Raw genomic sequence first — 14678 nt, forward strand, 5'->3', positions numbered from 1 at the left:
TGCAAACATTTTAGAAGGCTAGGTGATGTCCTTAGGCATCTGTGGAGATGGGGAGGAGAGCAGCCTGGCCCCTTGTCCCTCTGGCAAACTGTGTTAGGGCAATGGTGGGTGTGCCCAGGGAGGGCACTGAGTGCCCACTATGGAACATATGCTATAGGTTTGCCACCATGGTTCTAGACTTTCCAAAAATTCAAGGTTGCTTCTTTTTCCCAAATTCCATGTTTCTTTGTTTTTCTATTGTTGCAGGTGGGAGTTAATTTCTATTCATCTTTTGCTTTTAAATCATCAATGTTTCCCAATTTATTCTTCTAGAATTACAACCTTTTATAACAAAGATTTTTTAAAAAGTTTGTAGGGAAGATGGCACTTCAGCAAAATTAATCACCATTTCAAAAAGTTCAGTGTTCCACTTATAAGAATTAAATTAGTATCTAGTAATAAAAAATTATATTTTATGAGGTTTATTAAGGATTATTAGAAATCAAGGATACAAAACAAAAACCACATGCCCATGGCTGATTAGCCCATTCACAATCCCTGCGCTTAGCTTACTTGCTACATCTTTACAATGGAAGAGAAGAGAGTGTGGTAGGCATTACTGCCAGTTAAATACCAATTGTGATCTCACCTATGTGGAGACTCAGGTGAGATTATAAGGAATTCTGGGAGATACTAAGGACATCTGGGGATTGAAGTCTAGGGTTCAAAATCTCCATTTTTACACACTCCAAAAGGGCATATTTTTAATACCAAAATATACAAATTCACTTTTAAATCTCAGGCTCTCTGACTTGACTTATGGAAAAGGTGAGCATGTGCTACTTTATTTTAGAAAAGAGAAGAATGGAATTGTACAGAAATTGTTTTTGAATATAGTAAAGACTTGACAAGTGTCTTTTTATGATGCAGTGGGTCTGTTTCTTCACTTTTATTCCCCTGTTTCATCAATTGACTAGGTAGTGTTGCTGGGTGGGTAGCAGGTTACCTTTCAAGTTCTTCTGAACATTTGGCTCATCCATCCATTAATTCACATAAGTTCTATGTGTAACCATTGGGTAATCATGTATCTGTCACCACTGTCAGTTTGGAATTATATATTGTTGTGAAAATGTCAGAACTAACCTGTTATGTTTTTTGATTTACAGGAAAGGAAAAGATGTACCCCCGTCTTTCAAACAATTTTTCAGCAGTTCTCTTGCCTTGATGCAAATCAACCTTTCAGGCACTAAACTCTCTCCTGAGCCTTTAAAGTAAGTGCCTTGTTCTTTTTCTTCTGAGCTTTTGAAGTTCAATTTTCTGGATGGTTTTATTAAAGAGTAGGAGATATAATCCAAAAGCTCAGAAAGCAGATCAAAATGCTGGTGCTTCTAAGTCACTGTCAGGTTCTTTTTGACCACCAGGATGGGGAGATTCATAATACTGTTATTAGCGGGTTGGGATAAAGAGATCTCCCTCTCATCTGATGCCTTTAGCTGTCTGTTTCTTTTATGACATTTTTTCTCAAAAGAACCATTTTCTTTGGATTAACTACTTTTCAAGAAACATAATCTTGGGTGTGAATTGTGTGCTGTTTTTAGCCTTGGTTCCAAGCATTCTGTCAACTTAATGATAAACAGAATCTAGAACAGTAACATTTATTTAGGACCAAGTTGTCCAATTTCTGAATTATCAGGCCCCTTTGTTTCTCATCACCTTATTTCTAGCTGGCTGGCTGTTGGATGTTTCTTTGGTATGTAAGCATCAAAGGGGCAAACCAAATGCAAATGAATCAAGTTTACTATTGTTTATAAGATCTAGTGAAATGATTGAAAGTTAGAAATATTTAGTAAAATAAATGTTGAGGATTGTGTGAGTAGCTTTCAGTCATACCCTATATCCTTCATTGCCACAAATAATTGGAAGATTGGTGTTATGATGAGGGCAATAGGACTAAACTAAACTACCTTTGGAACAAGAGGTTGTCTTTCCAAATAATTAACTGATAGAGGTATAATTTAGGCATTTATATAATTTACCTAATTATGAATATGCTTAAGAAGGTATTTATCTAATTGTCTAAATTTTTAGATCTTTCCAAAATAGTGGAGAATTTGATAAATTTCCCTATATTACACTCAAATTGTAAATTAGTTACTTATCAAAGCAGTAATATATTGCAAAATTATATTTGGCAACCTTTAAAACAATTGTATTTTAATTTTTTAATATAGTCAAAGCAAGCTTTCTACTTGACTATATATTTATAAAAAAAGGTTTTGCTTTATTTTATAACAAGTAAAGAAGCTGAGAGGGTGAGAACTTGCATCTTTGGGTAAATAAAATAAAATTTAATTTGAAATAATTTTATAAATATTTGTAATTTATAATACATTTATCATAAGGATTTTTAACTCAAGAGAAATGTTTATAGTTTAGAAAGGTTAGTACCTTATACACAATTAGGCATTTTATACTCATATAGATATAGCAGAAATTGTCTTATTTCCCTAAATATAATTTTAAAAATCTGTTAAAACACAATTACCTCGTAATGCAGATGTTGTCATATTCCTATACCTTGTAAAGAACTTCTTTGATGCTTGTTTTAAATTGCATTCAGTTGTGTAGGAAATGTTAATTATGGTCTCTTTTAAAAAGTAAACTTTTAAACATTTGTACATGGTATATGAAAAATATGGAAGAAACTTTTTATTGTATTAATGCTTCTGAAAAGACATAAGGAAAAATTAATTCTGCTTTGGTGGAATAAGAAATCATTTGGGCATTGGTTTTTTGAGAAGTTTGATAATAGGTGCATATAAAAGAATTCACTGGGTTCAGGGAGGGGGAGCAATTTGGGTGATTAGAAATTATTACCATAACAGTTTGGGATTGTGAAATAATAGTTTTCCTTAGAACCTTTCCATAGTATTTTTTTTAGCCCACTTTTCATTTAATAGCACTAAGGGTGAATGGTTTGTTGTTTTTTTTTTTTAAGCAGAGAATTATTTGTTTTTTCATTTTGAGGCCATGTTTTTCATCTAAGCCAAAGTATTTCAAGTATACTTCAAAGGCTATTCAGTCGCTATGCCTTGATGTTTTCCTTAGAGCTCTCCAGCAAAGACTGAATGGCATGCTTCAAAAATATCCCCAGGGCTATTGTTTTAGGTATTTTGCCACTAAGGATTCAACATACTAATTATTTCTCTCTTTTTAAAAAAAATTGGCTCGTATTTTTAATAAATTTACTTGGCAATGCTTTGAAAAATAATTATGTATGGAATTAACCATTCAGAAGCAAGGAGATTAAACTATCAACTATCATTTGCTTTCTTAGTGTTCTGTTTGCAGGAGTCTTTGAAGAAAGAAAGTAATTCTTAAATCAATTGAAATTCATTCACAAATGAGTTGAGATAAATAAAACAACTTGTTTCAAAAAGCTGTCCTATGTAATTTAGTTCATCATTCAATGAGAGTTTCTTTTTGATTATTTTTGCTAGCCCCTTGACTAGTTTTCTCTTAATTGTGAACTTCCTTCAGTTAAAGGTCTTAATGTACATCATTATTCCTATTATAGCATTTACTTCACCAGGGAAAGCATTAAAAGAGAGTATGAAGAAGGGAGAAATTTTTCCCTTCAAGTGAGGTAACATTATAAAAATATAATGTTAGAATAAAAATGTAAATCTCCTTAGGAAGTTTTGAGGCCAAAAAATTAACAAAGTAACATGTAAGGAAAGAAGCAAGATGTAAACACCAATGTCAATCCTTCCCAATAATCCTCAGGAATAAGGACTGGTTGATTACATTTCAAGGTACATTTTCTATAGATTTTTTTTTCTTCCTCTAATCCTGTTCTCTGAACAAAGAATGAATGGGATTAGCAAATGGATGTACTAACAGGCATGAGACCAAGAATCAGGGGAAAAGAAGGCAAGGTATGAATTGAGATGAACCAATTTATAGAGAAATGACTTACAGATGTATCTTTAAAAAAAAAAAGAGTAATCTTTCAGGGGATGCTCAGATACAATTAAGAGAAGAGGTTATTAGGGTTCTCCTTGAAACGAAAATAACTAAGTAAAAAAATTAATGTTTTTTTAGCATCATATAAGCTTTTAAAAGGATTTTCATATTTTTTTTTCCTTAACTGAGGTTAGTCAAATGGTCTTGGAAGTATAGATATAGGCCTATTTTGAGATACCAAAAAGGTAAGAGGAAAGGGAAACAAGTATATGTATACTGAAATGTGAGTTTTGGAATAAATCAATGGTTTCCTCATTGTTGTTATTGAGGGAAGTCAAGTTTGAATTAGTGAAAAGTCTGAATTATTGATAGTATTTTTAAATAAATTCAGTTTTATTTAACTCACTATTAATGAAATATAGCTAACTAGAGTCTTTTGGTTACATTTTAATGAATAGACAAGAATCATGTATTAACTAACACATTATTTATATGCATGTGGGTGCTATTAGAGTGATGTTTGATTTTAGGAAATATATTCCCCAAGGAGTCTTTTATTCTAGTCACTTGCATATCAAATTATTTTACTGTAGTTGTTGCTACAGCAAGTTTAAACTGAGCTTTCATCCAAATGATCACAAAATTTGGATTAATGAGGTCTGAACTCAAGACAACATACAAGGGAATGTTTAAATAATTTTCATTTAGTTGCTTCATGCTGGGTGGGAGGCAGATGCACCATAGTGAGGTAAATTAACATTATTCCATTTTCCTAAGATAGCTTTAAGCTCTAGTTTTCCTAGATCACTGTAGTATGGAATTAGAGAATGTAAATTTTTACAGGATCAACTTTTTAATCATTGCTAAAATAAAAGAGTCTATATCGTCTTTTATCTGCTAAACTGGTTAATTTTGAACCTTAGAATACTAACACAGAATATGGCTTCTGCACTCAAAAAATACAGTCTTTGAGGCAACTGTCTTTTTTCTTTTTTGCTGCTCTGATAACAATTACTTAATAATCTAAGCATTGTTAATGATGCTTTAAAGTAGATGCAGGTGGGAATTATCTTTGATGATGAACTCCATTTAATTTCGATGTGCAATTAGTTTTACTGTTGGTTTATTTGCATAGGAATAGCATTCCTTTTGGCTTTTGCATTTATGATAGAACCCTCACTGCATAAAATAGAGCTGTTTTATCAATGTTGCCACAAACTCAAAATAAAATTGAAATTCATTTTTTAAAAGCATTAATTTCTTTTGTTTTAATAATATCCTTATTTAGGCTGTTCCTCATTTCCTTATTCATTATAACACAATATAACAATGAAAGAGCAGAAAAAAAAAGAACAATTCAGTAAAACTAGCCCATATATCAACCAAATCTAATGGCATATACAAATCCTGATAGGCATTAAAAAAAATTGAAGAAGTATTTTCTGTTTGACCTGTAATTAAGGTAATTTTCTTTCATTAGCTCACATTATAGAGTGTGTGCTCGACTTCTCTCTTTTGTTTTGAATTTTTTTTTGTTTTTCAATTACCTTTAGAGGCTATTTTAAACATTCATTTAAAAAAATTTTGAGTTTCAAATTCTCTCCCTCCAATCCTGTCCTCCTCTGTTCTTGAAAAGGCAAGTTCTTTGATAAAGAATATACTGTATACAAGTCCTTCAGAATTTTGATTTTGATTTTTTAAAAACTATGAACTTGGTAATTGTTATCTTAATTTTCTTTTCTTTTTTCAGAGCACTCTTATTGGGTTTGGCTTGTAATCATAATCTGAAGGGAGTTTCTCTTGATCTCAGCAGTTGTGAGGTAAGTATAATTATAGTATTTGCTTATGAGAAAATAGCCTCAGAATGGCATTGCCTTTTTCCTGACACGTGATACTATAACTCCACCTGGTGTAAATCAGGGAAAGAAAGTACAGGATAAAAAAATCTGATTCTATTTTTCTCCAAATTTTAACCATTTTAGGGTGTTAGTGCCCCATAGGGCCTTGCAAAAAAGCATCCACGTGCATTTCTTAATGACTCACTTTTTTCTTATTATTTACCTAAGACTCCATTAGGCAGTAGATAGAGTGCTGGACCTGGAGTTGGGAAGACTTGAATTCAGATCCAGCCTCAAGTACTTTGTAGTCATGTGACCCAGGACTCATCACTTAGCCTTTTGCTGCCTTAGTTTCCTAATCTCTAAGATGAATATAACCATAGCCCTCTCTTCCAGGGTTGTTTTGATACTAAAAGGGGATACTTGTAAAACATTTCAAACCTTAAAATGCTATATAATGATAGTTATTATTATATTCATCATTAGCATTGTCAGTCCTCCCATCATTCACACAGATTGCAACCCCTCTATAATTCTGTAGTAGTCTTTGTGAGTTGGCATAACAAGCAATAATTTCATGAGCTTGCAGGTAACTGGTAGGTGAGCTTCTCCAAACTTAGCTAGTCTAGCCCTCAGACAATAAGCTTATGATCCATTCCTGTGCCCATTCACTTTCTTATTTAATAAGATCTGCTATCATTTGCACACTACTGGCTTGCCCTCCAAGAACCCAGATTCATCACAGTGATGTATCACATAGTGGAACTAACTCTAAACTTTAGAAACTGGCATTTCTGTTTTTAATATAGTAACTCAAATTTGGGGTACAACCGCAGCAAAAAAAGGGGCTTATAAAATTTTGTTAATTTACTATTTCCATTATTTTGGATGGAAGCATGTTTAGATCTCAGCCTCAAAGGGCTTTCATGGGACAAGTGTTGTCTTTTTACTCATTTGGGGTTCTTAACATTTTAACAACATAAGGGAAACCTCTTGGGTCAGTGTCAATTAACTCTTAGCCTGAGTTTCACCAAGTGACATTTTCCCATAATAGTGGCAAAGGTCTTGCTGAGTACTATAACAAATAAGCTCTTATTTGAGGACCTAATCACCAAGGAAATTTGCACTTCTGTTTTGGACTACTTCTGAGTTAAGAGCAATTCATAAAGTGATTTTTTCCCAGTATCACTAGCCATCCAGGCTAGACCACTAGCTTTTCTTGAATGCAAGTTCCCATCTCTGGGCATGAGTGTAAGCTATCTTCCTATGCCTGATATGCACTGCCTTCTCATGTCTGCCTTACAATATCTTTGAATTTCTTCTGGTTTAGCTTAAATGTGACCTACTCTATAAAGTTACCCCACCCTACCCCCCACTCCCATAGCTGATTGCGCTCTTTTCTTCAGTTTTCCTTGTTATCTAATTATTTGCATTCATATTACATGGTCCCAATAAAGAGCAAATGCTTTGGGGGCAAGCAATCTTCTTTTCTTGTCATTGTATTCCTATCACTTACTCAGTGGGTTACAAAATGTAGGGGCTCAGGAAATGTTTGAGTAATATCTCATAGTTCATTTTGTAGCTTTACAGGAGTCAGAGAAGTTGGTAGTTCATAAAGGACCTCATTGTTCACTCATTTCAGTTGTGTTTGACTTTTCATTAACCCAATTTGAGGTTTTCTTGACATAGATATTTGAGTGGTTTGCCAATTCCTTCTCCAGTGCATTTTACAGATGAGGAACTGAGGCTAAAAGGGCTAAATAACTTGCCCCAGATCACACAACTAGTACATGTCTCAAGGCAGATTTGAACTCAGGTCTTCCTAACTGTCAGCCCAGAACTCTATTCACTGTGTCACCTAACTGCCCTTTAAGGACCTTAGCAGTCTTCAAAATGAAGACCTGAAGAGAATAAAGATTTGACTAATGACTTACCACTAGTTTGGAGCAGATCCCAAGCTATAGAACTAAGGTGTCCTGATTTTTGGTGCAGAGCACCTACACAATAACATTACCTTCTTTTATTGTATCTCATCATAAAAATTTAATATAATTGAATGACTTTAATGTTTTTTTGAAAGCCTCAAGAAGCAGAACAGCACCTACTTCCAAAGGCTGCAACTGCTGTTGATATAGAACTGAGCCAAAGTAGACAACAAAGTGGTTCTTTTGAAATATCTGAAGGTTGAGCCTAATTGCCTATTAGAGAAACTTGCAAATTGAAGGAATTAAAAAATCTGTCACTTCTGGCTGCCTAAGCTGAAGCAAACAGTTTTCCAGATGGGCTTTGTGGCTCTGTTACTTCTGTGTCTTTTTTCATATATACAAATATGCTGTGCTTAACTTATAAAATCTAACTAACATTGAGATTATGGTAACAGTTTATATGGTGCTTTACAGTTTACATAATGTTTTATGCCATTTATTCTGATATTAACCAAGAGATCTGACTGATGCTATTGAGGAGTTAAGTTGCGCAGTGGTTAGAGTGCTACGGCTGGAGTCAAGAACACCTGAATTCAGATCCAATCCCAGACACTTATTTGTATGACCCTGGGCAAGTCACTTAACTGTTTGCTTCAGTTTCTCATCTATAAAATGAGCTGGAAAAGGAAATACTACTATAAAACCATTCTAGTATCTTTTCCAAGAAAACCCCAAATGATGTCATGATGTCATGATGTCAGACAGGACTGAAATGACTGAATGACAGTGAAGATTCTGTAACACAAATTTGAAAATTTCTTTTCTCCTTTCTACTTCTTAGGATCTTTATGTTCTTTCATGGCAAGCTTCAATGACCTCTCCTATAGGAAATCTTTCTTGATCATTTCAGATATTAGTTCTCTGACCCCTCTCAAATTGCTCTTTGTTGTTCAGTAATTTCAGTTGTGTCCAACTCTTCATGACTTTATTTGGAATTTCCTTGTCAATGATACTTGAATGGTGTGTCATTTTCTTCTCCATTCATTTTACAGATAAGGAAATGGAAACAAACAGGGTTAAGTGACTGGCCTAGAGTCACACAGATAGTCTGAGGTTGGTTTTGAACTCAGGTCTTCCTGACTCTGGTCCTGGTGCTCTACCCATTCTGCAACCTTGCTTATTATTTACTTAATTGCATATGTCTAGTACCATTGTTTCCCTTAGCAAAATGTAAATTTCTTCAGCAGAGGAACTATTTCTTTTTTCTCTTTTTATCTCCAGTGACCCTGCATATTGTAGATATTTAATAATAAAATGTTATTATTGCTTATGTAAAAATACTTGTTGAATTGAATTATTAATGCAATATCATTATCCCTAATTTAGTTCCAGAAAAGTCTAGCTCTTATGATTCTGTGACATATGTGATTTTCATTTTGATTTTAAATACCCACTTGTGAGAGCCTGTTATCTTAAACATTTAAAGTTTTCTGTGGGGTCTATTATTGTTTAATCAGAGAATGATTAAAAATAGTAATAATAATAAATTTGTATCATTTTAAAGCTTATAATTTTTTCTCACAGGGCTTCAAAATGTAATTATGACATGATTATCCTTATTATATAGATATAAGACCTATATATTCCAAGAGAGAGTAAGGCTTTCAATTTTATTGAAACATGGAATTTTCCTGGTAAGGAAACTCCGTCAACCAATTTAGTTTAGCATTTTCCTTGTAACCAGTAGTCTTAGAAAGTTTCCTAGAATACTGAGGCAGTAAGTGACTTGCCCACTTTTATACAGCTATGTATAAGAACTGATATTTGAACCAATCTCTTCCCCATTCCCACTATATCACATTAGCTCTGTGTCCACATTTTTAGATGAAAAAGTATTGGCTTGCCCAGGTTCACATCCATTCTAATGTGCATTATATTTGGAAGTGAAAACTGATTATTTTGACCAAAGGTCAAGGTTTTGGTTTTATTTGTTTGGGGGCTTTAACCTAGCCTTGTAGTTTGAAAATCTTCTTTAAAAATTCTCATTCTCCCTTTGTCTTCCATTTTACATTATCCTTCTTCTTTCTAAGTAACAAGAAACTATGTAGCATGGTGGATGAAGTACTGGGACCACAGTCAAGAAGACTTGAGCTCAAATCCAGCCTTAGACATTTAATAGCTGTATAACCGTAGACAAGGCACACAAATAAGTAAGCCTCTTGTCTCCCTCAGTTTCCTCATTTGAAAAATGGGGATAATTATAGCCCCTACTTCCCAGAGTTATTATAATGATTGAATGAAATAATTATAATAAAGCACAAAGCACAGTGCCTGGCACCTCATAAGTGTTTTTTTTAGAAATATTAGCCATTCTCATTATTATTATATACTTGGATTCCTACAATACACCCAGAAAAATTGAGTTAGAATTCATCAGATAGCCTGCATATCCACTGGTGCCCAATTAAAATATGGCATTAAGACATAGAAAGTACTGGTTGGCCTTGTAATCATGCTTAGAGCTGCTTTTTTTTTTTAATTAATCAGGCACCATGGTATAATGAAAAGCGCATCAAACTAGAAATCAGGAGAGCAGGGTACTAGCCTCAGTCTTGCCACTAATGAGCTCTGTGGCCATAGGCATGCTACTTAATTTATATGGGCTTCAGTTTTCTCTTCTGAAGAATAAGTAGATTGGACTAAACAATCTTACAGTGACAAAATTCTGCAATAACATTCTAAGACTGAACTTTTTTACCAATGGAAACCCAGTTTGCAGATTAGACTTTGATTTATTTGGTAAGATTTGTGATGCTACTTGTAGGCAGATATGCTGTATCTGAGATCTCTTGAGTAATGGTTTGACTCTAATCTAAACATATTCTCCCCAGTACAACTATTTAAGTGTCCCACAAAGTCCTATGTGATCAAGACTTAGTTTCCCTTGATTTAACCTATTATCAACATTGGAGCAGAATAACAACATAGACATAGTATTTTTAAGTCTGTATCAATGCTTATAGATACATGTATATGTATAGATGTACTTCTACTATATTGCATAAAATATATTTCAATGTTTAAAAGACCAGATACTACCTATTATGGCAAGAGAATTCAATGATTGTTTACCATAAAACAACTGCCACACAGAGCCCTTCTTGCTCCAAGGTCCTTGTTTCTTTGGCAGGAAAGAAAATCTAGCCATTTATTTTGAAGCTATCTACATGTAAGCATTGATAGAAGAGAAGAATAAGCTTTAAGATGGTAGTTATATTTGGTTAGAAAAAGGATAAAAGTACATTTAAACTAGGAGTTCAGGTATCAGGAGAAGAGAATAGGGATAACTCAGTTTACATAAGTTCTATTTACAGTCTCCATATATCAATTCCCCCCCCCCCCCGCATCTATTCTCAACTCTTGGTGTTTTGCCCTTCTAGTTCTTATTGCATTACTTTATTTCCAGATGAGAATCTTTATTAAAGTGTTAATTTGGATAAGGATGACTTAACTTTACTAAATGACACAATATGATTTTATTTTCTTAAATTCTTCATTATTGCTCAGAAATATGAACCAATATCTTTAAATTTCCCTTTAAAGCCAGATCATAAACTCCCCCAAAGAAATGTCTCATAAATTTAAATATGTTAAATTTACTTCTTAATTTTCCCAAAAGAAAGAAACCATTAGATGTGGTATTTCCCAATCACTCTTCCCTCTTTTTCAGTGATGTCTCTTGCATTTCCCGCTTATCACAGAGAAAAAAAAAATTCCAAATACTCATGTCTCTTCCAGGATCCTGTCACAATTATGATTGCCTGGTTTTCATTCATGTTCACTCTGCCTTTATTCATTAGCTTCTTCCCTCCTGCTTAAAAACATTGGCAAGTCTCCTCCATTCCTCAAAATGTCTTTCCTTGACTTCCCCATTTGGTTTGCACCACATTTTTTCTCCTCCTCCTTATTGCCAAACATCTTTAAAGATAAAGCACTAAACCCAATTCTCCTACTTTTTTGGCACTAACTCACTTTTACACCTCTTATAATGTGGCTTCTATTCTTATCAGTCTACTGAAACTACTTTTTAATAATCATTAATAATCTAAAAATTTCCAATTCCAGTGGTATTTTTTCCTTAACCTCAATACTATTGAATGCTATTGACTATTCACTCATTTTTTTCATTAATAAGCATTTGTTTTTCTCTTTCCCAAATACATTTAAAAAAGCAAAAAATATATACATAGTCAAGCAAAGTAAATTAATATATTGGCCTTACATAAAAATATGTTTCTCATTTTGCATATTTTGTTACTTCCCTGTCAGGAAGTGGGTAATATTTTTCATAACAGTCTTTTGGAATTTTGGTTGATACTTGGATTGATTAGTTTTGAGTTCTTTTGAAATCAGTCATTTTTGTAGTGTTACTGTAGTATAAATCATTCTTATTTTTTCTGATCACTTTTTTCTGCTTTAATTCAATCAAGTCTTCCAAGTTTTCACAACTTATAAGAGAATTTACAATAGCCTTTCCCCAAATGATGAAGACCTCCTTAGTTTCCAATTTTTGCCACTATAAAAAGTTGAGATAGATAGATAGATAGATAGATAGATAGATAAATTCAACCAACTTTATACTACCCTTCAAATATTCTAAGCTTCACTGAAACTATTCTATTAATTTCTCCCATATACTTTTCTGAATCCCTGCTATTGTTCTTGCAGTGCCCAAGACCTAGACTGCCTCATGACAATCTTGATTGGGCATGGAGTCAAAGGAATCTGAATTTAAATTTCAACCTTAGACTTTTACTGGTCATATGATCCTGAGGAAGTCATTTAACATTTCTAAGCCTTTTTTATATGTAAAATAGGAATAATTCTAGCACTTACCTTATAGATCTGTTCTGACAATATGTACATATATGTATATGTATATATACACACATGTATAAAACTTTGTAAAACTTTTAGTGATATATAAATATTAGCTATTATTCATTCATTCAACAAGCATTTCTTGAGTGCTCATTGAGCCAGGCACTGGGCTAGGTGCCGTTATTTCAAAGAAAAAGTTATAAACCGTCTTTACCCTCAAAGAGTATACAGATAAACCATTTCAAATTTATACAAAGTAATTTCAGAGATGTGAAAAGGGAAATAGTAACTGAGTAAATCAAGGTAGACCTCATCTAGGAAGTGATCCTTAAGCTAAGCTTTGACAAAAGCTGAGCATTGTTTGAGGCAGTATTGATGAGAGAATGTATTTTAAGAACCGCGGGACAGTCATAGAAATGGACAGGGTTGGAAAATAATGCCACAAGTGGGGAATGATATGCAGGTTAATTTAGTTGGAACCTGATATGTGAAGGAGGATTTTGTGCAGTTATCTTGAAAAGGTCATCTGGAAACATTGGGAAGACCAATAATGGCAATGATAATGATAAATAGTTATATTGTATTTTATGGTTTTCTAAGTACTTTATAAGTGCTTTTAGATGGCAAGCAAGGGAGTTTTTATTTTATTTTATCCTATATCAAGTTGGCAACTATTAGAGCTTTTGGAGATTGTAATATGCTCAGATCTATGGTTTAGGAGCATCACTCAGGCAGCTCTATGAGAATGGATTAGAAAGGAAATAGAGTAGAATCAGGGAGAACAATTAAAGCCCTATTGCAATAGGTTACAAAAGAGATCATGAGGTCTTGATGTAGTGATGGCCCTGTGAGTGATGAGATGCCAAATGAGAGAGATGTGGAGATTTGACAAAATTTAGCAACTGATTAGATTAAATAGTGGTCAAGTGGGTTGGAAGAAACCAGAACAGAGAAGTTTCATGAAAAACCATGAAAACAGGAATATCCAATAATGTGGGAGTAGCAATCCCTGTTATGGGCTGTAAAAAGGTCAAGAAGAATGAAAACTGAAAAGAAGTCATTGGATTTGACAATTGATATCATTGGTAACACTGGAGAGCACAGTTTCCCTTGAGAGATGGGTTTGAAAGCTAGATCACAAGAAGCTAAGAATTGAATGAGGATGGAAGATATCAGCAACAAGCACAGACAGCTTTTTCTCAGTTTGCCTATGACAAGAGATATAACATGATAGCTATGAGGGAAATAAGACTAAGTGAAGGAGATCTTTTTTTTTGGTTGGTTGAAACTTTGGCAGTTCACCTTGTCAGTAATGAATTTTCCCTTCTAAGTCCTGTCATAGTTCCTTGTACTTTATATATACATTTCTTTGTTGTTTATTTTGTATTATAGGAGTTTGTGTTTTTGACATACAAAAAGACCAAAAACTCCTTGATAGTATAGACGATGATTCTTTAATCTTTGTGTCTCCTCTTATACCAAAAACAATTATTTGTATGCTACTGGTCAAGTAGCATAACCCAAATTGCCTAGTTCTTGCTAATGTAAGGTCATAGAATAAATACTTTGATAGAAAGCAACAGTTTTAGGGGGAGAAAACTATGCTGATCACTGCCATAGACACTTCTTAAAAATATTCACCAGAGGCAACTAGGTAGTGCAATGGGTGCAATGGATAGAGTACTAAGCTTATCTTCATGAGTTCAGATCTTGTTTCAGACACTTATTAGCTGTGTGACTCTGGGCAAATCATTTAGTTTTCTTTGCCTCAGTTCTTCATCTATAAAATGAGGTGGAAAAGCAAATGGCAACCCACTCTAGTAAGTTTGGCAAGAAAACTCCAAAAAGGAGTCATAAAGAGTCTTGAATACAACCAAAACAACCCAACAACAACATAGAAACCTCTTTGCAAATTACATTCTTTTGAATGTATAATTATAATTGAAAAGCAATGATTTTTAGTTGAAGGAGCAAATAGGTTCTTTAATTTTAACTATCTGGCACTAATATTGTTTTAATTGAACAAAATTGTATTGCCTCTGCATATAAATTCATTGCATTATTTATGAGCCACTTTACCAGTGCTTCA

The 14678-nt window shown here is 33.5% G+C and overlaps 1 protein-coding gene across 4 annotated transcripts in view; it reads left to right on the top strand.

The window, feature by feature from the left end:
- The window catches only part of CARMIL1 (capping protein regulator and myosin 1 linker 1), a 395350-nt gene that overhangs the window by 274216 nt on the left and 106456 nt on the right, over nt 1-14678 (top strand). For all 4 annotated transcript variants that reach the window (XM_001366559.5, XM_007487849.3, XM_007487850.3 and 1 more), the window contains exons 16-17: nt 1146-1250; nt 5696-5765. In XM_001366559.5, coding sequence (XP_001366596.1) covers nt 1146-1250; nt 5696-5765 — 175 coding nt within the window. The remainder of the gene's footprint in view (nt 1-1145; nt 1251-5695; nt 5766-14678) is intronic.

The sequence above is a fragment of the Monodelphis domestica genome, chromosome 3 (assembly GCF_027887165.1).
Source record: "Monodelphis domestica isolate mMonDom1 chromosome 3, mMonDom1.pri, whole genome shotgun sequence".
Taxonomy (NCBI): domain Eukaryota; kingdom Metazoa; phylum Chordata; class Mammalia; order Didelphimorphia; family Didelphidae; genus Monodelphis; species Monodelphis domestica.